This window comes from Prionailurus viverrinus, chromosome A1, assembly GCF_022837055.1.
Source record: "Prionailurus viverrinus isolate Anna chromosome A1, UM_Priviv_1.0, whole genome shotgun sequence".
NCBI classification, from domain to species: domain Eukaryota; kingdom Metazoa; phylum Chordata; class Mammalia; order Carnivora; family Felidae; genus Prionailurus; species Prionailurus viverrinus.
Window position 1 is genome coordinate 212,986,819 of NC_062561.1, and position 26,770 is coordinate 213,013,588.

Genomic DNA, 26,770 nt, shown 5'->3' on the forward strand with positions numbered 1-26,770 from the left:
GTTTGATTTCTTTAAAATAGACTTTATTCTTTAAGGCAGCTTTACATTCTCAGAAAAACTGAGTGGAAGGTACAGAGATTTTTCATATAACTTGCCCACATATGGCATTTGGGATGGTTAATTTTCAGTGTCAACTAGACTGGGCTAAGGGATGTCCCGATAACTGATGAAACAATTTCTGGGTGTCTCTGTGAAGGTGTTTCTGGAAAAGATAGACAACTGAATCAGTATACTGAGCAAAGAAGATCTGTCCTCACCAAGTTCACACACACACACACACACACACAAAATGCAAAAAAAGGATGAATTTTCTCTCTTTTCTTGGGCTGGAAATCCATCATCTTCTGCCCTCAAACATTGGAACTCCTGGTTCTTGGGCCTTTGGATTCTGAGACATATTATACCAGGGGTCCCCTCACTCCTGTTGGTTATATTTCTCTGGAAAACCCTGATTAACCAGGAGTGAGCCCAAGAATAAGGACGTTTACTTGCCAAAGCCATGGCTGAGTGCCCAATCTTCAGCGACAGCAGCACTGAGCCTCTAATACGGCACCATTATGTACGGTGATTAGCCAGCTTCCCGGTAGCAAGTTGATTACCCCGAACCATTTTTGTCATGGAAAGGGCAGCATTTTGTCCTTAACTGGAATATATTTCTACTCTGGATATAAATTTGCCTTCCCTGCATGCAATGATTCTACCAAAACTACCACCCATAAACTTAGAATGCCTCATCCATCATCATGGTATTCCACACAACATTGCTTCGGATCAAGGAACTCACTTCACAGCAAAAGAAGGGCTGTAATGGACCCATGCTCAAGAAATTCACTGGTCTTACCATGTTCCCCACCATACTGAAGCAGCCAGCTTGATAGAATGGTGGTATAGTCTTTTGAAGACAGTTACAGTGCCAACTAGGGGGCAATACTTTGCAAGACTTGAGTTCTCCCAAAGGCTGTGTATACTCTGAATCAGCATTCAATATATGGTGCTGTTTCTCCAATAGCCAGGATTCACAGGATAAAAACAATAATAAAGGTAGAGGAAGGGTGAATTCTCTCTCACTCATCCTGAGCTAGGAAGTCTACCTCCTGCCTTTGGACATCACATAATTGTTTTAGATTCCCAGCCTTATCATTCGAATATCCCTACTATATCTCAGTCTGGTTCTGATGCTTGCTGTGTTTCTTGAAACTGTGTGGGTTTGTTTGTTTTTGTTTTGTTTTGTTTTTTGTTTTTTGCTTTTTACTAAGCCTTGATGTTTTCTCGATAGGTGGACATGATGTACTGGGTAAAAGAAAATGCTCTAAATAGGCCACTAGCTACGTGATGGGAAGATGTGGGCTTTGAGGGGGAAGGCATTCTATCATCCTAAGTTAGATCTCGGTCTTTTAGTGAGCCTGTGACCCTGGACTGTGAACTTCACAAGTGCTTCTCAGCCCCTTTCTCCCTTAGGTGGGAAGGGATAGCGAGAGTGGGCTAAAGTTGGGTATTTCCTTCCCTTTGGGTTGGTTAGGTTCTGAAACAGCAACAACAACAGCAACAACAACAATAGTTTAGGCTCTGGTAAAATAATTTCTCTTGAGGACAGGCCTTGTTTAGTAGAAAGCTCTGGCATATTTTTTAAAGGATTTTTTAAGTTTATTTATTTTGAGAAAGGAAGTGTGAGCAGGGGAGAGGCAGAGAGAGAGGGAAAGAGGGAGAATCCCAAGCAGGCTCTGCACTGTCAGCACAGAGCCCGATGAGGGGCTCAAACCCACAAACTGAACTGTGAGATCATGAGAATGATCTGAGCCAAAGTCAGCCACTGACCTCACCAATTGAGCCATCCAGGGGCCCCAGCTCTGGAATATTTTAGCTGGCTATTTTTCCCCCTCTCTCTCCTGGCAGCAAGGGGGCATTTTTCTCCAATATTCACTTTGAGAACCTGGTCAAGCTCCTGGAGGTAAATCTCACAAGAGTGTGGAGACCACCCCTCCCCACTCCCCGCCCCCCTGCCCCCATCACTGGGTACTTGGAATTTTGAACTCTCAGTCTTATCCACACTGAGCTTCCAGAAATGTATCAGTTATAGTTCAGGTATTCCTACCCAGTACTTGTTCCTGTAGAGACAGGTACCTGCTCAGGCAAATTGTGATTCTCTGTTTATTTGTCTCTCCAATTTCAGGGGCATCAGTTTGCCCTGTGACCTCACTTCCCTGACAGATCTAAGAAGAGCTGTTGATTTTCCGGTTTGTTCAGCTTTTTACTTGTCAGGATGGAGTGACCACCTCCAAGCCCCTATATGCCAGACTAGAAATCTAAAATCTTTGTGTTTAATGCTTATTTTTTTGTAAATGTTTTATTTATTTTATGAGAGCATGCCAGCGGGAGAGAAAGAGTGGGGGACAGAAGATCTGAAGCAGGCTCTGCGCTGACAGGCTAACAGCATTGAGCCTGATGCGGGGCTCGAACTCACGAACTGTGAGATCATGACCTGAGCTGAAGTCAGATGCTCAATTGACTGAGCCACCCAGGTGCCCCTAATGATTATCCTTTAAAAATTTGGTCTGGATTCCTGGGGTTACCCCTGTGTCTGCATAGCTTAGTGTTGACCCAAGTGACTGACTTGAAAAGAGGTTGTGCTCAAAAACCTTTACGATGTATGACTTCTATCCTCTGTTGATTGATCTGTATGTAGATCAAGGTGTGCATTCAAAGCTCTGCCACATTTCAAGTCTTCTTTGGTTGTTATTTGCCATATCTCCCCTACACATGTAAATAGTTTCCCAGTTGGCAAGGGATGTTGGGAGAGCTTCTCTGGCCTTTTCTTGGCTCTCATTTCCAGGTTCTTCCTGCTAAGATTTCTGACGGGCTTCTAATGCCTACAAACCAGGACAGCAACTTTAGGCTACCAAGTACAAAGGTGTTCCCTCCTTGCATTTCTTCTGAGTTTGACACTTTTATCTGATGAATCAATGGGGGGGGGGGGGTTGCCCCTTGCTCCAAATGGAGTCCAAGGCCTCTGCCACAAAGTTGCTGTTCTCTTGGCCAGCCCCTGCTGATCAAATGGCTGTATTCTCACTGTCTGAGCTGGTGCTGTGGGTGGATGGGAGCAGCCTCAGGCACAAAGACAAGAAGACTCTCTTTACCCAAAGCTCTAGCAGTTTTGCAAGAATGCTTTCCAATTTGTTGTCTGCTTCTTTATTGCCAGTGTCCTCAAATTGTTATTTTTGGAACATCTTAATTTTATGTGTGTATGTGTGTGTTGATTCACAGATCTCTTCACAAAGGCACAGCCAGAAGTCTCTACCTGTTTACATTTTGATGTACATTTTGATGCGGTCTTAGTTACTTTGCAGTTCATTTTTCATGTATATATACATATGTGTGTGTGACTATAAACAATAGTATTTTTATGTCCTAAAAATGCAAGGTATTTTTTCCTTAATATTGTTTTTAACTTTCTTTTTAATTATAAAGTCTAATCCTTTTACAGACTACAAAATTCCGTGCAATTAATATATCAAATATTCCGTTTACTAACTGATAAACATTTAGGTTGTTTCCAATTTTTTAAAATTACAGCTGAGTGCCACAGTAAACATCCTCCTACATGTTTCCTTTTGGTTTTACTAGGTCTTATCAAGTTATTTTCCAAATTTCTTATCACTCCTTCCATCTATGAGTGAGCAGAACTGTTTTTCCACAATCTGGCAAATACTAGATATTTTCATATTTAAAAAATTTTTACATAGGATAGGTGAAAACTGATTTTAAAGGTATGTATAGTTTTAAGATGTGTAACATTCTGCCAAATTATCTTTCAGAGATTTTGTGTCAAATTGCTCTCATCAATCCTAAATGTTATCATTTCTTTTAAATGTTGACATTCTGATGGAAACTTGGTATCCTTGCTGTTTTATATTGATTCATTATTACTAAGATTGAACCTTTTTTGTGATTATTGGCCATTTGTTTTCTTTATGTAATGTTTGGTATTATTTTTCTCCCTATTTTTCTATTGTAAAGTAAATGTAAATTTTAGCTCCTACGTGTAGGACAATGATCTATGTTGAATGACTGTGTATGTTACGAAGGTGAGTTTTTTCTCTTTTTTCTTATGGCATGTGAATACCATTGTTCCAATACCATTTGTTGAAAAGACTATTCTTTCCACATTGAATTGCCTTAGCACCTTTGTCAAAAATTAATTGGTCAGGGGCGCCTGGGTGGCGCAGTCGGTTAAGCGTCCGACTTCAGCCAGGTCACGATCTTGCAGTCTGTGAGTTCGAGCCCCGCGTCGGGCTCTGGGCTGATGGCTTGGAGCCTGGAGCCTGTTTCCGATTCTGTGTCTCCCTCTCTCTCTGCCCCTCCCCCGTTCATGCTCTGTCTCTCTCTGTCCCAAAAATAAATAAATGTTGAAAAAAAAAATTTTTTTTTAAATTAATTGGTCATATTTACACAGGTCTATTTCTGGACTCTCTTTTGTGTTCCAGTGACTCTGATCTCTGTCCCTTCACCAATACAAAACTCTCTTGATTACTGTTGCTTTTATTTATTTATTTATTTAAAAAAAATTTTTTTTAAACATTTATTTATTTTTGACACAGAGAGAGACAGAGCATGAATGGGGGAGGGGCAGAGAGAGACACAGAATCCGAAACAGGCTCCAGGCTCTGAGCCATCAGCCCAGAGCCTGAGGCGGGGCTCGAAGTCACGGACCGCGAGATCATGACCTGAGCTGAAGTCCGACGGTTAACCAACTGAGCCAAGCAGGTGCCCCATTGTTGCTTTTATAATAAATCTTAAATCAGGTAGTATGATTCCTCCAATTTTATTAGTTTTCAAAACTGTTTCAGCTATTCTAACTTCTTTGCATTTCTGTATAAATTTTTGAATCAGCTTGTCTATATTTACAAAAATTCCTGCTGGGACCTTGGATTGATAATTTGTGTTAAATCCGTACACCAATTTCTATAGAAGTGACAGCTTTACTAGACATCTTCCAATCTACGAATACATTATGTCTCCATTTATTTAGATCATCTCTGATTTCTTTGATCAGAGTTTGTAGTTTTCAGCATACAGATACTGTACATGTTTTGTTAGATTTATACCTAAGCGTTTCATTTGGGAGGAGGGGCTATTGTAAGTAATATTTCTAAACATTTCAGTTTCCAGTTGTGAATTGCTAATATATAGAAATATGACTCGGTTTTGTGGTTGACTTTATATCCTGTGATCTTGCTAAGCTTAAACTCACTTACTAGTTCTAAGAGTTTTGCAGATTTCTTGGAATTTTCAGCAGAAACAGCTGCATTGCTGCAAATGAGGACCATTTTATTTCTTTTAGGCTGTATGTCTTTTTCTTGCCTACTGCACTAGCTAGGACTTCCAGTACTATGTTGAATAAGCTTAGTGAGAATGAACATCCTTGCCTTATTCCTGATCTTAAGAGCAAAGCAGTCTTTCACCATGAAGCATGATGTTAGCTATGGGTTTTCTGTACATGTCGTTTATCAGATTGAGAAAGTTCCCCTTCCACTGTGAATGGATGCAGAATTTTTTCACATGCTTCTTCTGCATCAGTTGATAAGATTACGTACTTTTCATCTTTGGATTGTTAATATGGTAGAGAACATTCATTCAGGTTTAAACACTGAACCAGGCTGACACTCTCAAGAAAAAAGCTTCCCTTGGTCATGGTGTATTATTCTTTTTTATACATTGCTATGTATTTTCTTGAGAATTTTTTGGGTTTATGTGTATGAAAGGTATTGTTCTGTAGTTTTGTTTTGTTTTTTTTTCTTGAAAGGTCTTTACCCAGATTTGGTGTCAGGGTAATGCAAGCCTCATAAAATGAGTTGGGAAATTTTCCCTCCTCTTCAATTTTCTGGAGAAGATTATGCAGGATGGGTGTTAATACTTTATTAGGTAGAATTATCCAGTGGAATCATCTGGATGTTGATGTATCTTTCTCACAAATTCTTTTTTTTTTTCAATAATTAAGGGCTTATTCAAATTATCTGTTCATCTTGGATTACACTGTTTTTTATTTATGGTACTTTGTGACAGACACAGGTTTTAGATCTTTTTATAATTAAATATATCAATCTCTTCTAGTATATCTTTGTGTGCTCAGAAAGTTCTTATTTCCTTAAATTATTAATTTTAGGAGTTTTGATTGTAGTGCTGTATTTCCTTCGGGATAATTCATATTTTCAGTTGTGATCAGTCAGATGTGATCCATCTAGAATTTAGTGAATGATAGGTGAAGATCCAAATCTTTACAGGTAAAAATTAGTATACAAGAAAAGAATAAGGTGGCCTTAGAACCTCCCAACCCAGAAGCATAGAAGTTTCTCACTTGAACAAAATGTTTACATATTCACAAATACATTAAATGTGTTATAACCATGAAGACTATTTTTAAAAAATCAGATGTATAGATGGAGTACAAATACTCTGAGTATACACAAGAAAACTTTTTAAAGAAGATGATTAGCTAGGAAACAGAGAATCAGGAAGTCTTCAATGAACATTCATGCTAAAGGAAACAGTAATCAAAATATGAAAATAACTTCTGAAAACTGAACAAAATTATTTAATGACTTGGGAAAATAGAAGTGTGGAGAAAAGTAGGATGCAAAACTTTCCCTGTGATTCATTCCCTCTCTCTCTCACTCTTCCTCTCTCTTTTTCATAAAAGACTGAAAAATAATGTACACCTAAATGGATTCCTTTTATGAGCAGAGCTAATCAACATTTTAAAATGTTTAAATCATATTTTTCACAAATCTCAAATTCCTCCGAATGGGCCATCGAATCCATTAGTGTCCGTTAATCTGACCCAGTCAGCTGAGCACGGCACACAATCCTTTCTCATCCATTCTTTTGTGTCTCTCCTGAAGCTACTCACTTTCCAAAGGATGACCTTGTCTGAGAAAGAACTACTGTTGATGAATTCATCACCTGGCTTTCTTCCAGAAGCCCCAATACCTCACTTTTGAATATAGTCATAAAAATTCTAGCTGCTACAAGCGTTCTCTCTTGACAGCCAGAGGAAAAGAGTCAAGGAGGTTGAGAATGGAGGAGGAAGAAAGAAGGAGCCAATGTTTTTGTCTTTTATCACTGGATTTCCTCATCAACCAATACCTCACAGCTCACATTCATAGCGTTTATTATCTCTACTCTTTATGCAGGTGAGTTCTGCTGAGATTCTAAGGGAATAAAGGAAATAGAAACCAGATGGTTTTACTGGTTTTGATGTTCCAACTAATCTGTGGAGATATTATTGTGCCTAAATTCATGTGTAAATGCTTTTGTACAAAATGGCTTCCAGTCTAATTTTTCCATCACAGTCATGAATAGCTAATTACAGCCTGTTCACATCACTAGATAGACCATTGCCAGTGTGCTTCCCCCCACCATGGGAAATGGTGATAACTGCAAGCTACCTCTTCTACTTACCCCTGTGTTGGGCCTCTCCAGACAGGGCATGAGCCTTGGCTAGTAACGCACTTGCCTCTGCAGTTTGGGGGCTGACGTCAGTGAACAAACAGACACAGATAGAATAGGCCTGGAATAGAGAAAATCATTATCAAGAGTACCCAAATGACAGTATTTCAGAGGATTTTCTAATAGCTCTCATGAAATTGCTAGTTGAGAGCTGTGGATATCAAATCATGGAGTTATAAGAGAGGTGAGTTTGAGTCCCAGCTATTTCCTGTGAGTCTTGAGCAAGTAACTTCACCTTCACATGTAAAAGAAATATATAGTTTCCATCAATTGTGGTTTGGAAAATATTAATGACATGGTTACATGCAAAGCACACATAATACCATCACATGGTAAGTTCTCAATAAATATTAGCCACTATGATGTCTTATTAGGTGTCATGGCAAAACTAAAATCACAACTTTAGCTAAGCTTCTCAAAGGTTCGTTATCAAAGGAAGTTCAGGAGAGTTAAGTATGGACCCTAAAACCATACTGCCTGGGTTCCTAACCCAGCTCAGCCACTGATGACTCAGGCAAGTCACAAACTTCTTCAAATATAAAACCGGAATGACAAAAATGACTGTTACAAGCAGTTGCTGTAAAGATTAAATGAATTAATATGTGTAAAGTGTTTAGGATACCACCTGGAATCTCCTAAGCATGACAGAAGTGGAGATTTTATTACTATTATCATTCGTACTAAAGTGGAAGGAGAAAGAAGAGAGAAACCCCTGGCCCACACCCACCAGAAAGAAAAAAGCCCCCTTCCCCCGTGCCTCATAGTTCACACGGGTCAGACACTGTGAGGTATCTCAAGGAGCCCCAGAGATTTCAGACAACACTATGGAGCTAAGGTAGAGTTCAGAGCTGGTATGTGTGCGGGCTCTGAGGACTCAAATTCTCTAAGTTCAAATCCCTGCTCTCTTACTTGTTAGTGACACAACTTCAGCTGAATTAGCTGTAACTCTTTAAGCTTCCGTTTCCTCATCCTTAAAATGAGATCAAATCATAATGCCTCCACTTCATAGGCGTATTGCATGGATTAAATGAGCATACCCTCAAGTGCACATAGTAAAAGCAGTCCATAAATGTTAACTATTTGTGTTGCTGTTGGGAAACACTGACTATATCTTGTTTTGGCAATCCTGATCTGACCGCCGCTTGCACAGTCTTGGACACAAGAAGATGATGGCTTGCTCTGTAAACAGTGGACTCCCTGCCTTCAGACCAACATCCCCTAACATTTCTCCACGGTGTGATTACCTGCAATGCCTTTTCTACAGTATCAGACTGTTTTCACATATACCATTGAATTGCATTGCACGGTTTCTATGATACAGGAAATCTAATCCACTTTTGGCTTCCGGAGGTACCAGAAGCCACAAACAGGTTCTTATTTGAGGAGAGAAAAGGCGAATTTAATAAGTTTCAAGGGAAGTTTCAAGTACAGGATGCATCAAAAAGCCCCACACTGTTTTCATTATAATGACTCAACATTCCTTCCTATTTTGTTTTGTTTTCCCCTGGGCATTTGTCAAATTAGTTACCTCCAAGTGAAATACTCTTTTGTCGGTTTAAATTTAGACTTGTTGATACAACCAGCTGGGCTAGCCTAGAGGACAAATGACAGCATCACACCAAAATATCATGATTTTTTTTTTCATTTTAAAAAAGCCCTTTGTGTTTGCTAAAGCCTTAAGTTTGGTTGCCCCTACGGCTTTTTTCCCTGGAGCAGACTCACTTGCTTACCTCTTCCCAGCACCCACAGAGATGAGGGGAAGCCTGGGAGGGGAAATTTGGTCCCAGATCAGGTCAAACAGCAGATACACTCATCCTGAGTCCGGATTCTCTGCCCATGTTGTTTAAGGTTGAGGAAGGGCTCTTGTGTGGATCTGGCGGGAAATCCACCCCACCCCCTAGTTCTTCTGAGAAGCCCAAGCTTCCCTGGTCCTGGGAACGGGGCATGGGGCCAAAGAAGGCCAGTAGGCTGGTGTTCCAGCCAACTCACCAACCTGCTGCAAGTACTGGATGGCCTGATCATGGTTCCTCCTCAGCTGCTCGATCTGCGCGATCTCCTCGTACAGACTGACCAGATCTGATGTCCTATCACCCTTAGCAGCAATAACATTGTCAATTGCCTTTTCAAAGTATGCCAGAGCAAGGTTCAATCTGTGGATGGCCAAGGAGGCTCTATAAGAAGAGGGACAAAGATGCAAAGTCAGAGAGGCCCCTTACTTTGCAGACACAAAAGGAACTGATTCTAAGAATGAAACGATTTGGCCTTTAGAGGCCAATTATCTGAGTGGTTGACTAAAATCCAGTCTTGCTATAAACAAACTCCCATTAACCTGCATTTTACCCACCAGATTCCACTGACTGATATTCACTCCCATTAATACAGCATGCTATAGTCTAATTTTATAACAAAGCATAAAATGGCTTCCAGCAGTTCACAAGATGGGTTATTTACCCGTAAACACAGACTTTCTAGAATCAGAATAAAATTTTATTCTGACTCCCTCTCTTTCAGACCAATACAAAGCCATTGCTTTGTCTTGTTTGATTTAGTTTATTCCTCCTCAGTTAAAAATGAGGATAGAGAAAACAATGTAAATATTCCTTCCAAAAGACAGTGGTTCAATAAATTATGGCACATCATATAATAAAATACTTCAGGCTTTAAAAACCATGCTTCCGTTTTAGACTAAATAACATGAGGAGAAATTAAAAGTGTGGCAAATTTTAAAAAGTGATAGGACTACTTAAAATTGACCCTGACAGGGGCACCTGGGTGGCTCAGTCGGTTAAGCGGCCGACTTCAGCTCAGGTCATGATCTCTCGGTCCGTGAGTTCGAGCCCCACGTCGGGCTCTGTGCTGACAGCTCGGAGCCTGGAGCCTGTTTCAGATTCTGTGTCGCCCTCTCTCTGACCCTCCCCTGTTCATGCTCTGTCTCTCCCTGTCTCAAAAATTAATTAAAAAAAAAAAGTTAAAAAAAAAATAAAATTGACCCTGACATATCTATCTATTGATCAATCTTTATCTCTAAAATATCCATAGCAGTTAAGTTTGGGTTGTGAAATTAAAACTAACTCTTATTTTCTTCTTCATATCTATATTTTCAAATCTTCCAAAACAAAATATAATTTAAAAAATGAGAATAAAAAAGCATTTCATTAAAGTTTATTCCTCTAGAGACAGCAAGCCACAGGCAAATAACATGGTAGTTCAAAGCTGGTTCTCACAGTTATTAGCTTTAAAAAAAATTTTTTTTAATGTTTATTTATTTTTGAGAAAGAGAGACAGAGACAGAGAGTGAGTGGGGGAGGAACAGAGAGACAGGGAGACACAGAATCTGAAGAAGGCTCCAGGCTCTGAGCTGATAGCACAGAGCCTGACGCGGGGCTCGAACTCACAGACTGCGAGATCATGACCTGAGCTGAAGTTGGACACTTAACTGACTGAGCCACCCAGGTGCCCCCCTCAGTTATTAGCTTTATGGTCAAATTCCAGGAGTCTACATTTCCTTCCAAATAAAACAATGATAAGAATACCTAAATTACAAGGTTATAAAGATTAGATAAAAAATTGTACATGAAATTACTTAACATATAGTGGATACACAATCAATATTACTTCCCCTCACCCTTTGCTTCTTCCATCTTTGTATTCCCAAAGTGGAAAAAATATGTATGTATATGAAATTATTTTATATAAGGCATTGCACAAGTTACAATTTATTTTAAACTGAAAGATTCATCCTTCTTCTGAAGATTGGGATTAACAATCAAAAGAGCACTGGCATGTTATCTGGTAATTCTTTACAGAAAAAATATTTGATCAATCAGACCACTATTTCCTTTGACTATTACAGCAGAAGTTACAGAATGAAAATGCCTCTCATCAAGAGCTTGTAGGGAGATATTAGCCAAGTTGTCTGGCCTAAACAATCACAGTATATTTTCCCTACCTTTAAAATGAGAAAGGGGATTGCCCTTACTAGATATTTGCTGTATATGAAATATAAGTCAATGTGGTACAGAAGGTGAGCTATGGATTAAGAAGACCCATCTGTAGTGTTGGATCTTCTACTAGTCATTCTGTCACCTTGAGTTACTTACTCTTCCTGTGCCTTAATTTTCTTACCTGTGAAATGAAAACAAAAATACCTACCTCATAGCTTGCGGTAGAGGATTGAACTAAATAAATGACGTAGCGCACTTAGACTAGTTCTTGGAGATAGTTACACTGTTCCAACACTTAGAACAGTGCAGGTACAAAATAGATACTAAATAAATATTGTAGAATGAATGAGTGAAATACGCACTAGTATTTATTCTGAAAAAGGAACAAGGCTATCTTTCACATATGGCACAAAAACCTTAGCCACTGACCCATGTGACAGCAGCAGACATTCACTAGACTCTAATTTATGGCTCCGTGGACTTATATCAATAGTTTGATCTAACGTTGGGCATTCAAACACCTCCCCACCATTTCCCATTTGATTTCTAGGTTCATGGTTGTTTAGAGCAGGTAGGCATGACTCATGTATTTCATTTACTTACCATTCTGTCATCGACCCTACCATGCCAAGTGTTTACAGTTTTGGAACCAGATTGTGGATGTGCAGATATCTTAAAAATCTAAGGAACAGTAAACCTTTTATTATTCTTTTTTTTCCCCTGATAATCTGCTGGGCCCACTCTTATATGTAAATACTGTGATTCTCTCTGAGGATACCTAACTCGACTGCAAACCAGTTAAGTCTTGTTCTGGCTTGAACACATCCCAAGTACTTGGTTTCCATATGGAACAGAACTTTCCTTAAAAATTCATGGGCCGTGCATAGCTTTCATGGGCTTCCAATAAACGAACGGTCTTCGTTAAGTACTCTTTCCTTGTCTTTTAAGATACCGTGCTTCATGACAAAAGTAGGTGGCGATTCAGAAAAAGACATAATTTGAGATTAGGTGTGAAAGACAGAATAAGGGCGAGGAGTCCATGAGTTCAGACCATGGATCCAACACTTGTCGCCATGGACGGTTTGTTTAATCTCAGCCTCAGTTTCCTCTCTCTTTCTCTCTACAATAATTGCACCAACTACCTCACTGCTGTCTATGAGAATTCAATGGGCACTGCACATAAAGCTTAGACCATGGTGTGTGCGTTTGGTAAATAAAACGCCTCTTTTATCACCATCTGAGTATCTGGGTTTTTTGCCCTGAGTATTTTTTCTCCCCTTATACAGAAGAGCACAGAACAATCATGTGATACCGGGCCTCATTCACAAAAGCCTAAGCCTCTCAAAGCCCAGATCTTACCTGCCCAAAGCAATTGTCAGGTCTTTCTCCGAGACTTGTAATCTGTGAACACTTCCCTCACATAATTCTTTCAGCTCCTTCATGTTTCTCTCTGCCTTCTGCAGGTTGAAATAAGCCTCTCTGCCAGTGAAACAGTCAAGGAAAATGCTAGGCACACAAACTCCCCCACTTCCCAGGGACAACGGTTGATAAGTAAACAAAAGGGCCACTTGGGAAAATGAAGCAGAATTTGAAAAACAGGCATTTTACTATGTTCTTTATTTTCTATATGTATATGTTGTCAAGAATTCTTTAGAAAATAAACAGAGACCTGGGTTTCTCATGGCAGTAGCCTGAATCCAGGGCTGTGGTGGGTGGTGAGCATTTGGAGAAGTGAACAGAAACTGTAAATTATGCTAGATTTCCTTTAGAGGCATCCATGGTGTGATAATACTCACTTTTCCCAAGTTGCTTCCTGTGAATGGTAAAAGAGAGGAACTAATTCTGCTGAAAGGGACTTTCTGGATCATTTAGAAAGTCCAAGCAAAACAGATTTTTGGCAAAAGGCAAACAGCAAGAAAGAAAATCCCCTTAATTCCCAAATATCCTATTTCCCACATAGTCAGTAGCCCCTTCTAAAGGCATAACAGAGAAAGGCAACAAATCAGTTTTTACAAGTTGAGTACCAAGACCAAAAAAGCAGAGAGGGGAACGTGGTAAAGAGAAGAGATGAAGGACACATGGTCTCCAAGAAGACTCATGGTTAATTTTGTTTAATATGGAATGCTTTATAAATTTGCATATCATCCTTGTTCGGGGGCCGCGCTAATCTCTGCATCGTTCCAACTTTAGTGCATGATCGATCGTGAACATGAAATACCATGCACAGTTTTCAAGTAGAGATAGTACCAAAAGGCTGTCAAAATCACACGCTTTTTGAAGAGTAATGGTCCGCCTCTGGGGACATAGAGAACTATTTCTTTTGTCTTTTTTGCTTGGCCTCCAGCTTCATGGCAGTATTCTCAACAGCATTTCAGAAAAACAAAAATGATCAAGAGTCCATTAAATCAGAGACTTCTGGCTGCAGGTTACAATCACCTGGGAGACTTTAAAAAATCTCAATAAACAGATGAACCCCAGACCTACTAAATCAAAATCTCTAGGGTGGGACCCAAACAGTAATAATTCTTAAAGCTCCCCAGGGGTTACAGGTGCTGCCTAGTTTGACAAACATTGCTTTAAATTACCACCCGCTCTCCCCACTCCTATACCACCCCCCACCCACTATCACCCATGTCCTCACTGCTAAAACTGGTCTTCTTGGGTGCTCAATCAAGCAGGACACACTCCGGAAACTTTTCAGCTGGCTAGGGGACAGGTCACCAGTGAGACCCCTCTCATGGCTCAACTCAGAGTTTATATGAACAGATACAGGAGGAATATTCATACCCTTCTAGATGGAGGTAAGAAGCTTGTGGGGGGCCCCGGATGTCAGAATAGAGCTGTGAAGCCTGGTTCAATCTCCCCTGCTCCTAGGTGAGACGACCCGCCTGGGGACATGTGCTCTCAACCCCACCCGCCCCCCCCCCCCCCCCCCCCCCGCCCAAGCTCTGATCACAGGCCCAGCCAGGAAAGGAAGGATATTGGTTCTGTAGGAGCCAGGCCACCCCCACGGTGTAGTACAGCATGACCAGAGCTTCCAGGATTTCCTTTTTCTCCGTGTTTGAGGTCGTGTTTTCCTTCCAGGTCAGCAGCGTGCTCCTGGCAGATTCAGCATGTTTCTTGGCCTGAGCTGGGAGGCCTGGGGAAGTTTGAGGGTGGGTGGCAAGAAGAAAAACGTTAAAAAGTCATGTTTCAGTGAAAGACATTTCTGGGAGGAAATAGGTGCGTATTATGTCTGTCGTGTGCTCTACAGTATTAGTTTCCAAAGCTGGCTGCGCATCAGAATGATCTGGAATGCTTGTAGAGAATATAGATTCCTGGGCCCCACCCCAGACTTACTGAGTTGGAATCTCTAGACGAATAGAGTCCAGCAATCTATATTTTTAATTAATTCCACAAGTGCTTCTTATGCAGCCATCAGAGCATTTATCTGGGGTCCAGTCTGGAAATCACTAGTAGACCAGGAGTAGAAGCTGAGTATCCTGTTCCCAATCCTGCCGTTAATGCCATGTGACCTTTTCAACCCACAAAGCTTCTCCATCCTCCAAATGTAAAATGACAATAATTATAGAAGCTGTGCCTTTACCAAACACCTGGAGCTAGTCCAGGAACAAACTAGGTTAGGCCACAGAGTGCTACGCTTTGAGCTTTCTGGAAAAGGCATTCTAAAAATACAAGGGCTTATGAATACAATTACTTCCATCTGGGGATTTTTTTTTTTTAATCCAAGATGAGGCTGGATAGGCTAATTGGTCACACACACACACACACACACACACGCACACATGCACACTCTAATTGCTAAAGGCAGTGAGGCCCCCACTAAGAAGACAAAGGGATCCCTGATGGGAAAAGAGTAGCTCCAGAGAAAAGAGAAAGGCCAGCAGAGAACATATTATCCTAAAACATTATCTCCTCTGCTCTACTGAAGACAGTTAGGGCTGGTGTTCACGTTCAGCTCTCCTCTCTGCAGGTTGGTAAACATATTCACCCCTGACAGCTAGGCCCACTGCACCTGTAATTCTCACTTCACAGCCCCATCCCTCAGTCCGCTCTGCCTCTGGCCCTTAGAGCCTGTTTTCACAGTACAGGTAGAATGAATGGCCACAAAGATGATCTTGAAAGGTCTTGAGGCCTGTGGCCCTCATACATTCCATGTGCAGGACCTCCTTAATGAGTCACTACGAGGTAGGGGGAACAAAGCTTCCCTGGGAGAGCCCTAAAAGGGACCTGGAAGCCAAGAAGTCTTTGCAGAACACTCAGAGGTTCCTGTTCTGTAGGTCTCAACTTAAGAGATAAATGGAGTCTGTGGCCAAAGAGATGGCTGTGCCCTAAGTTACCAGGCAATAGCACCCCTCAAATTGCACTGCACTTCATAAACACCCTGTGAAAATGCAGATTCCTGAGCCTTGTTTCCAGTAGTTATGGTTGACAGGTTCTGAGGTGAGAACAAAGGATTTACATTCATAACAACCATCCTAGGTGATACTGATGCAGGCTGTCTAAAGACCACACTCAGAAAAGCATTTAGTAAAATCTTTATACAAGAGGTGGGACTCATCTTACTTTGAAGAGTAGGTAGTTTGACTGATAGAGAAGAATGAGGAGGGGTTTCCACTTGTAGTAAACAGCCTGAGGCCATAAAGACAGAATAGGCAAGCGTGTGTGTGTGTGTGTGTGTGTGTGTGTGTGCACGTGCATGCACACAGGCACACCCATGTGCGTGCATATGCTGGTGGGGTGGGGTGGGGGCATGTAGGAGCACCATGGAAGGCAGTAAGGAGACCAGCCTGACTGAAAGGGAGATTTAAATGTAAAGACACCCAACGTGTGAATTGGATGGGAAAAATGGAATCTTGGATGCCAAGTTGAGGAGGCTGGATTTGATCTGGTGGGTAATGGGAAGTCTTTATAGGTCTTGAAGAAGGGAGCAGCTACAGAAAAACCTGCCAAGGACATCAGACAAAGACAATAAAACTGGAAACTAAGGAAGTCTTTTTATCAAATAGGCTGTTTCTACAACCACACAGGCCCTTGGAAGTGTGTCAGCAAGAAGTGAAGGAACCCAATCTAGATGCTTCCCTCTGTCTGTTGGAAGGAGCAAAGTGAAGCTGGCTGAGCCACTGAAAACCACCCCTGAATCAGCACAATGCTGCTTCTGGGCTCCTGAGAGGGAAACTAATGACAAAATAGTTCCGAGGCTCTGCAAGTCTGCCCTGCCAGCCACCCCCACCTAAGTGTCCAGTTCTGGCTGTGAAACCCCAGAGGAATACTTTTCCTCTAAGTTCAGCAGCCAATCAATTATCGGGTTCCTCTTCTCCACTTTATCATGCCCCACGGTGTGGTCCTTCTGATGAAAAAGCTGAGCTGTGTAACCACTGGGTTTAAACAAACTGAACACAGATCTCAATTTAAAATGGCTCATTAGGGGCACCTGCGTGGCTCAGTCGGTTAAGCGTCTGGCTCTAGATTTCAGCTCAGGCCGTGATCTCACAGTTCATGAGTTCAAGCCCCATGTCAGGCTTTGAGCTACAGTGTACAGCCTGCTTGGGATTCTCTCTCTCTCCCTCTCTCTCTGCCCCTCTCCTGCTCACATTCTCTCTGTCTCTCAAAATAAATAAATAAACATTTTTTTTAATTTCAAAAAAAATAAAATAAAATAATAAATTGGCTCCTTAAAGTCAACCCCAAAGGAAAAAGTCACTCCTTTACTGTTCCCAGAATCCATTCTGGTCTCCAAAGTGGGGTGCATGTAGCCCTACAGTTTGCAAGATGCCATAATGATGTAGGGAAAAAAAACTAAATGTCTCTATTTTAAAAATTTTTGTTTTCTGTTTTTATGAATATATATTATATAAGATATTAATACTACTGCCATAACTTATCATAAATACACACACATGGAGAGTACTCAAATTTTTTGTAGTGATAAGGGAGCTAATTCTCAAGAGTTTAAGAGATCACTGCTCTAAACAAACGTTTTCCAATATTTTCAACTATGAAAGAGCTCGTCTCATGTTAAAAAAAACTCACTTTGTGGTATTTTTCTGGCATTTCCTACGTGAGAAAATTCATGATGACAAAAAGTACTATGAATCAGTGTCAATAATAATTTGAAATAGATTTGCATTTTACTGATTTCAAGAACACCCTTTTCCATGTAAAGATAACACTGCATAGATGTACATGTATGAGTCTCATGTCAACCCTCTCTGGAGGAGGCTCACAGAGTGATGATCTTGTTCTTGAACTCCAAGCCCCATCTCCCTAGTTCCAATGTCAACTCTGAGAGACCAAGTCATTTTCCTTTACTTGCCCTTCTTCCAAGCCAAGGACACCATCCTTCTCCCTGCACCAACAGTTCGGCAATTACAGAGGGAAAAATCAGACCTGTTCCTGGAGCCTGAGATTCAGAAATTACAGGGGATGTTGATGAATTGGAAATGGGTCCCAGTATTGTCCACCAAACATATCAAAGCATTTTGCTTTAGTTTGGGATGTGATTCCACAACTGATGTCTGTTATTCTCAGGCCAGAGGGAATCTGCTCGGAGACACCCAGTCTTTGGAGTTGCTGCTGTCACCTTTGATCATCATCTATATTTAAGAAGTCAGCCTACGGCCAGACTTCCCAGATACCAATCTTGCCTCAGCCACTTCCTACTATCCCTGTGGCCTTGAACAAGTTACTTTATCTATGCTGCAGTTTATTCACCTATAAAATGGTAATGAAAATACTTTCTACCCTGTAGGGTTCTTGTAAGAATGTAATTAATTCATGAAAATAAATGGTGCCTGGCACATAGCAACAAAATGAATTTGAGAAAATTACTCCTCCTCCTCCTACTACCAGCGTCCATTCTCTGAAGCCATTTATTAAATGTGCCCTTGCTTTGGACATTTTTCATAGAGCTGCTTACAGAATCCCTGGAAAAGGCTGCATTCTCAAATGCAGTCTCACTGCAAGCAGGCATGAGGTTTCCTGCAGGTCAGGTCACCTGGTTTTTATCATTCCCTGTTATCCCTGTATCAGTGTGGGTTGTTTTTGTTTTTGTTTTTTTACCAACTAGATAGAGAAGGTAGAGTTCATAACTTACGCTTCTTTTTTCTGTATTTTACGGCACTTGTAATAATAGAGTCCGGGATACCTACAAAGTCTCAGCAATAACAGGCTAATTTACTGCTTTATTAATAATAAGCAAAATATCAGGAAACCGCTTATCTATGCACTTACATTCTTCTTCCTGAACTCTTGCCAACACTTCCCCACTAGGTGACAAGCACCTTGTTGTTCTGTGCCTGCCCTTTGCTCACCGGCTGAAGCGCTAGGCTCCTTAGGCTCGTCCCCAGGTCTGCTGGCACTAGGGTCCCACCTCCGGCCCATGCTCTAGCCCACCATACGGCAGCCTTCACATGGTGCCCTGCAAAGGCTCTGTGCTCTCTCGTGTCGACTCCTGAATCCCATTCCATCAATCGCCTCTTTTTTAAAACCTTCAAATGCTCTCACTAAAGGGCTCTTTCCTCACTCTACAATCTTCCTCTTCTAAGATCATCTTCACATGACTTTTTTGGCTCGGCCAGTTACTCTCCACTTTTCTCTTGTTCCTTTCAGTATGCAGGGTCCAGGCCCCCACGCAGTCCCTTCGTGCCTGGGATCTGGCTTTTGCTCCAACCACTCTGCTGGCACTTTTCTCCTCAGGCCCCCAAAGACCTCCTACTAAATAAATCCAGTCACAGTTTCTCAGACACTCTTAGCTGCTTGGCTTCTCCTCTTGGCCCCTAGGACACTGCACCAACCCAGTTCTCCTTTCTAAACCTTCTCTAATTGCTCCCTTGCTAATAACTCTTGCTGATAACTAATAACTTGCTAATAACTCTTTGCTCCCTTCTCCAAGGGTCTGTCTTTCAGTGTCTTCCTTTTCTTCTCTTTCCCTCTTGGAAGCCTGAGCAATTCCTAGCACTTCCACCTTGGCCTCCAAGCTTACAACTTTCCACGTCCCCTTCCCAGGTCTGCCCTCAAACACTCCTCCATGCTTGCGACTCTCCTCCTGTCCTCCCAAGTTCTAGTCCCAAATTTCCAGCACCAGGTAAAAATGTGCTAGTGGATTTCTAAAAAAATTGTTTTTAATGTTTATTTATTTTTGAAAGAGAGAGACAGAACGTGAGTGTGGGAGGGGCAGAGAGAGAGGGAGACACAGAATCTGAAGCAGGCTCCGGGCTCTGAGCTGTCAGCACAGAGCCCGATGCGGGGCTCAAACTCACAGACCACGAGATCATGACCTGAGCCAAAGTCAGCCGCCCAACCAACTGAGCCACCAAGGTGCCCCAAAAACATGCTAGTGGATTTCTCTACTGCAATTCAGAATCACCAAAACCTGGATACGCCACTCCTCTCCCCAGTGCACTCCTGTCCCTGACCTACTTCCCTCTGTAAATGGCACCTGCTGGGGCTGGACCTTCCTGGTCATCTTTGGGCCTCAATTCTCCTCAACCCCTAATCGAACATCACATCCTGCCAATTCTTCCTTCACAGCCTTTTTTTTTAAAGGCTATATTTAAGGGGGCACCTGGGTGGCTCAGTCGGTTAAGTACCCGACTCTTGGTTTCGGCTCAGGTCACAGTCTCACGGTTCATGAGTTCGAGCCCCATATCAGGCTCCGCACTGACAGCATGGAGCCTGCTTGAGATTCTCTCTCTCTCCCTCTCTCTCTGCTCCTCTCTCTCTCAAAATAAATAAATAAACTTAAAAAAAAAGCTTAACGGTTATATTTGAATAGATAATACATTTCCACAGTTCAAAAGTTAAAATTGTATGAGAAGGTCAATGTTGAGGGGCCTCACTTCTAATCTTCCCTTTCACTGCAGTCCCCCACTAGGTAATTTGTTTTTGCTTCTGTCTTGTGTATCCTTCAGTGTTTATGTAAATATAAACAGATTCTCTCTCTCCCCTTCTTTTTTTCTCACAAAATGAGGCATATTAAACACCATACCATGTTGCACATTCTCTTTTGCCTAACGATGCATCCAGGAGCTTTTTTCCTAGTAGTATATGGCACTTCCTCATGCCCTTTTTATTTTTTTTTTCTTTCTTTATTTTTTTTTTCAACATTTATTTATTTTTGGGACAGAGAGAGACAGAGCATGAACGGGGGAGGGGCAGAGAGAGAGGGAGACACAGAATCGGAAACAGGCTCCAAGCTCTGAGCCATCAGCCCAGAGCCTGACGCGGGGCTCGAACTCACGGACCGCGAGATCGTGACCTGGCTGAAGTCGGACGCTTAACCGACTGCGCCACCCAGGCGCCCCATCCTCATGCCCTTTTTAAAGCTGCATTTAACCTGCTGTGGGTATTAGTCCTCTAGTGGTGAGGGCACTGTTTTTTTTTCCAATCTTTTACGATAATAAACAGTGCGGCCAAGCATGATCTTATCCATATGTTATAAGTATGTATTCAAGAAAAAGTCCCAAGAAGATAAAAGATAAATGCATCTGTCCTTCAGAGACTCTTAAATTCCTACCTTCTCATCGTCCCACTTGTCACTTCACTAGCACGTTATTACTACATACACCTAGATGACTGGATAGCTTACCTTCTGGCATCATTGCTAGATTAACCTTTCTAAAAACACACTTTGCTTCATTCATCTCCTTGCTGGAAAAATCTCCAGGAGTCCTCCTTGCCTACCAAACAAATCACAAATTCCTTAGCCTATATATAAAACCCACCACAGTCTGCAAACACACCCTCTTTTCCAGGTTCACCCCAACAGCCTGCTCACTGCTTTCAAAGATACACATTGTGCTGCCCCTCCAGGCTCCGTTCTTCACCAGAAGGCCACCCCTTCCTTCTGCCCAAGCTCTGCACATTCTTTAAGGGTCTTCCTGAATGACCCCTGCCCTCTGAGTCTACCACTTACCACCTCAGTCAGAAATGATTCCATCCAACTTCCCCAAAGCCCTGTATTTAAATCTCTTACATGGCATTTGACTTCTGGTGCCTTCTGTCATAACTATGTCTGTATGTAGTTCACCTTCCACACGAGGTGGTAAGTTCTCTGGGGCAAAGACTGTGCCTTCTCTACCTTAAATTTCCCAACGTGCTCTTCATGGTATTTCAAATATGTAAGTCTCTCAGTAAATACTCACCGGAAGACTGTTTATTGAGAGAAGTCAGCCCTTGGGCTTGACACCCCCCCCCCCCCAGTCCTGGAAGAGGCTCACAGGGAAATGAGGCAAGAGGGTCTGAAGGCTGTAAAACACACATGTGCAGTGAAGCATGAACACTCACAGATGCATACATCCCACCTACACAGAAGGCTGGCTCATAAATTCCGCCCATTTTACAGCAGCTGAGGATTAATGACAACAAAACTAAGTGGAGCTCAGCAAGACTTCATCCCTCTTGAAGGTTTGTGATTTCTCAAAGCTTTGGTTGGTTTATTCCGTGGACCACAGGCTTTAAAAAGAGTTAAAGTAAAGAGACTGGGTAAATATTATAACTGAAATAGGAGGTTTTTCTCAAGAAAAGGTCACGATCATAATCTATTCTGGAAAAATTCTAGGCTAGGTTTCAGAAAGTCTGGGTTCAAGGCTGGGCACTGTTAAACTACATAGGCATTTGGTCTAATCAGGAAGTTGCTTTTCCCATCAAGGAAAAATAAACAAAACCTTCCTTTACGGGAAAACTTTTTTTCCTCCCTCCAACATACTACCCCAAATGTGGTTCACCATTCGTGTGACAGGAAGAACTGTAAATCGAGGAAAAAAGGATGGTGTTCTCACCATCTTTTGTGATAGGACCGACTCACCTATCTTGACTCAGCCTGGAACCTAACTGGAAAAGTAAAACTCAGAGTCCGTTTGTGACCGTTCATGGAATGGGTTGATTTCAGAAGATGACGACCAACTTCCTTCCACAGACCTACCACCATAACCTCTCCCAACACAGGGAGGGACCTGTGGCCTGGCCCACGTTCAGACAAATGTCCCCTTCAAACACTCGTGGGGCTTCCCCTCCAGTTCGAGCCGCCATCACTTCAAGTCTCAGGTTCAGCAAGTCTCCTAGACAGTCTCACCGAGTCTGGGCTCTCCCAGGGCCCAAGAGTGTCCCTGTCGGTGCCAAAGCAAATGCCAGTGATCTGCCACCTGCCAGCCAAATCCATGGGTCTCTCTTCAGCCCGCATGTCATCTGACCTCCCTCTGCCACCTGACACTGCACTTCTTTTTGAAACCCTTTCTCTGACACGGCCCCTCCTGACTCTTCTATTTCCTTTGCCGACTCTGCTTCCGCGGACCTTCCCGATGCTCTCATCCTCCTATCTTCTCTCCTCTGCCTTCTTTCCCTCTCTTTCTACATCCTTTTGCTGATCAAGCTCATCTGCTCTTATGGCCTCAACTTGCTCCTGTGTGCTAACCCTCCCAAGCCGACATCTTTCCTGAGCCCGAGCTCCACTCCTCAGCTGCCTACTGACCATCCCACCATGATGTTCCCTGAGTACCTCACGCTGGCTGAGATCCAGCCTGTCTGAAACCAGACTCGGCATCCTCTTCCTCCTTCCCCCATACGCCTGCTCTTCCCCTCTAGTTCTCCATTTCAGCTAACCGTCCAGGTCATGCCCTGTGCAACCTCAGCTCTTCCCTCAGCTTCTCGCTCCAAGTAGAATTGCCCACTAAACACCACCACTTCTGAGTCATTTCTTCTGCATTCCAACTGCTGTGGCCAGTGCCTTCATTGACTCCTGTCTGGGCAGGATAGAGGCCTAACTGATCTGCACCTCTACTTTTTCTATCAATCCAACCCATCCTCCAGAGTCTCTAACAGAAGCTTGATTATGTCACCACCTCAGTCAGAAACTTTTTTAAAAATTTATTATTATGTTTATTTATTCTGAAAGGGGGGGGGAGGGGCAGAGAGAGAGGGAGACACAGAATCCAAAGCAAGGCTCCAGGCTCTGAGGTGTCAGCACAGAGCCCGACGCGGGGCTCGAACCCATGAGGGTGAGATCATGACCTGAGTGGAAGTCGGATGCTCAACCCACTGAGCCACCCAGGGGCCCCTCCCTCAGAAACTTTTAATAATTCCCTAAAGTCCTTGATACGTGGGGCCAACTTAACTTTCCAGTCCTATTACCAGGCATGACCTGTCTGTCCTAAGGTGTCTCCTGTTCTACCCTAACTTCTTGGTCCAGGGGGAAACTACAGTGTTCCGTGAAAGTAGTTTCATAGAGAATAAAACACCCTTTCACTCCATCTCCTCAGATCAACACATATGGAGGCCCAACTCTGTGTTCTCTACCACTCCTCTCGAAATCTACTTGGAAAACTTTACTCCTCTGTCAAAGACAGGACAAATGTCACATTCTTTCTGCAGCCTTCCCTGATTTCCCTCTCCAGTGGCAGAAGCACTCACCTGCCTCATTTGTTTCTCCAGAACTTTGTTCCCGCCTCTATTATAACTTGTTCCTGCCTATTATAAGATCTCTGTATGCTTATAGAATACCAGTATTCATTTATGCATCCCTGGTGCCTACCACAGTGCCACCAGACTTAGAACAGGAATTCTCTAAGTGCTAAAGTGGCACAAAGCTAAAATGTGACTGTTATCATGAAGGCAACACGTTTATGAGGGTGAAATAGAGAAATTCCAAATGAAGAACAGTGTAGCTCTAGAAGAAAATTGCCTTTTGCTGAAGACCTTCCTGGCGTCTCTTAAATCTCACAGACAAGTGGCTGCCGTTCTGCCAGTAAGTGAGGACCCCCTCCTGTCTTTAGCCATGCCGGCCTTCTCTCAGAACACAACAGATGTGTTCTAAGGCCTAAAGGAGCCTGTGACCTCACTGGCCCCAGTGTCAACCACTCATGGGCTTGCCACATCAGTAGTCAATGAATCTAAAGTTTCATGTAAAACATGAGCTCAAAAGGGCCCAAGGAGCCCTAAGAAGGAAGACACGTTCTGAGTTTAATAGAATTTATGATAGTGGTTAATAAATTGGATTCCATTTCAACTTTTCCAAAAGCTCTGATTTTTGATATCCAGGCTCCTTATGGCCCAGGCATATTGCTTCCCTTCCCCTGGAGCGCTCAAATCTCTCAAGACCTTAAGTCACTCACTTATGTAAGCTATGCCCCACCTGAAGACTCAGGTCCAAGGGGTACTTGAAAAAGCCCCGGGCCAGAGGCTCAGTTCTACCCAGTGGTAACATCTGCTGATCCACACTGTGCACCAGGCACTGTACATGAGACCAGTCCCTGCTCTCATGGAGCTTCTGTTTCAGGGACAGAGGCATTTTTAAACAAAGCACATGTGAGTTTGTACAAAGAGATCCATGGTAGAGATGTCCCTGCAGGAAGACGTGGCTGGCCAAGGGGCACAGAGCCCTGAGCTGACTGTGTCCTCAGTTCCAGAGATGTGTTTTGGCCTCAGTCCGTCTGAACAAATATTTCCTGAGCCTCTACTGCAAAATTCCTGCCCTTGTGGATCTTACACTTAGGTTTCAGTTTTAGCAAATGCATTCCTATCTTGTTCCTCTGTACAGAATACCTTCCAGAAGCTTCATTTCTCTAGGATGAGGACTGTCTTTTCCTCAGCAGATCTTCCAGGAACTTGAGGGCTGTCCATGGAATTCAGGTCCCGTTACTGTGTCTGCCACCCTGATGTTGAGCGTACATAATCGCCTGTCCTTCCCCCGTGGACCTGTGGCTGGAACCCGTGATATTGTCCTCTGCCCCCTGTGCCTCAGTGCCCTCATCTGTAAACTACAGATGATAAGCGTATTTCCCTCCAAGGGATATTAGGAGGACTAAATGAGACTAGCTTGGCACATGCTAAGTACTTAGTAAATTAACTATCATCATTATCATCATTATTTCTAAGATCCCTGACACACTGCCTCATCCACGGACTTTCCCACCTCCTGAGGAGGTGTGAGTTGGGGGCAGGAAGGACTCTCCCCCGGTCATCCCCACCCCCACCACGGCTGTGGGTTGGCTTAGTTTGGCTCTCACGAGCTGGCCCACCCAGACCCAGCTGGGGAAACCAAGTACCTCTCAGTGTCAGGTAGCCATAAGCCAGGCTGGCCAGAGCCTGTGCACATTTCCAGTGTTCTTCCCCAAAAATAATCCGAGAAAGGATGACACAGCGAATCAGCTCCTTGTTTGCTTGGATATTCTGCAGACAGCAAATCAGTCAGTATGTTTTTTTGGAAAGAAGGCACAGCTCCAGCCCACTCTCTTCTCATGGGAATGTAGGACTGAATTCACCTGTTGTCTTTGTCTCTTCTCCTCCCTTCCCGTCCCACACCCACTCCAACAGGGCCTGCTGACTGTCCCTTATTCCTAAGTCCTCAAACCAAGCTCTTCTCCTCATTTCTGCCACGAGTACCTGGCTCAAAACACCCTCACCTTTTACCTGGCTGACCATGACAGCCATCCCTGCTTCCACTCCTGTCCCCCTTCCCCCAGTCTGCTTTTCACATCACAGCCAGAGTGACTTCCTTCAGCCTTTTATTGTGAAAAACGTCAGCCATATACAAAAATAGCATGGAGAATGGCTCACTTCGCTTCATGAGGTATCTACTCATGGTCAGTCTTGTTTCATATCCATCCTTCTTATCCACCCACCCTATTATTTTGAAGAAAATCAGTATTAAATCATTTCATATCTCATAAGTATCTCCAAAAGACACAGACTTAGACACATAACCAGAAAATCACTCTCACCAAAACATTAACAGTAATTCTGTAATGTTAAATATCTATAATCTCATAAATCTAATAATTACCTCATAAATCTAGTATTTTTTTGATAATTTGCCTGTCTGCACATAGAGATCAGTCTCCTGAGTCTCATTCCTCTGTAGGTTCCATTTCCACCTCTAGTTCTTTTTATTGAAAATTATATGCTGAAGAAATTGGGTCATTTGGATGACAGTGTTTCCCAAACATGTAAATTCTGTTTTCCAAACATGTAAATTTTTTGAATGCATTCTTATGGTGTCATTCAACATGTCCCTCCATTCCCTGTCTTGTCTTTATATTGGTAGCTGGATTTAGAAGTTGGGTTTGCTTGGGGATCTGGGTGGCTCAGCTGGTTGAGCGTATGACTTTGGCTCAGGCCATGATCTCGAAGTCTGGTTTGTGGGTTCGAGCCCCACATTGGGCTCTGTGCTGACAGCTCAAAGCCTGGAGCCTGCTTCAGATTCTGTGTCCCTTGCTCCCTGCCCCTCCCCTACTCATGCTCTGTGTCTCCCTCTCTCTCAAAAATAAACATTAAAAAAATTTTTAAAAAAAGTTGGGTTTACTTTAGCTTTATTATTTTTTTTAAGC

General features: G+C 42.6%; 1 protein-coding gene and 1 pseudogene across 7 annotated transcripts in view; both read right to left on the reverse strand.

The window, feature by feature from the left end:
• Positions 1 to 26,770, reverse strand: part of TTC23L (tetratricopeptide repeat domain 23 like) — a 60,721-nt gene that overhangs the window by 25,737 nt on the left and 8,214 nt on the right. For all 7 annotated transcript variants that reach the window (XM_047837097.1, XM_047836879.1, XM_047837321.1 and 4 more), the window contains exons 4-8: positions 25,490 to 25,613; positions 14,430 to 14,586; positions 12,807 to 12,932; positions 9,497 to 9,674; positions 7,456 to 7,564 (exon numbers count right to left, since the gene is read on the reverse strand). In XM_047837097.1, coding sequence (XP_047693053.1) covers positions 7,456 to 7,564; positions 9,497 to 9,674; positions 12,807 to 12,932; positions 14,430 to 14,586; positions 25,490 to 25,613 — 694 coding nt within the window. The remainder of the gene's footprint in view (positions 1 to 7,455; positions 7,565 to 9,496; positions 9,675 to 12,806; positions 12,933 to 14,429; positions 14,587 to 25,489; positions 25,614 to 26,770) is intronic.
• On the reverse strand, positions 13,558 to 13,650 carry LOC125147400 (uncharacterized; annotated as a pseudogene).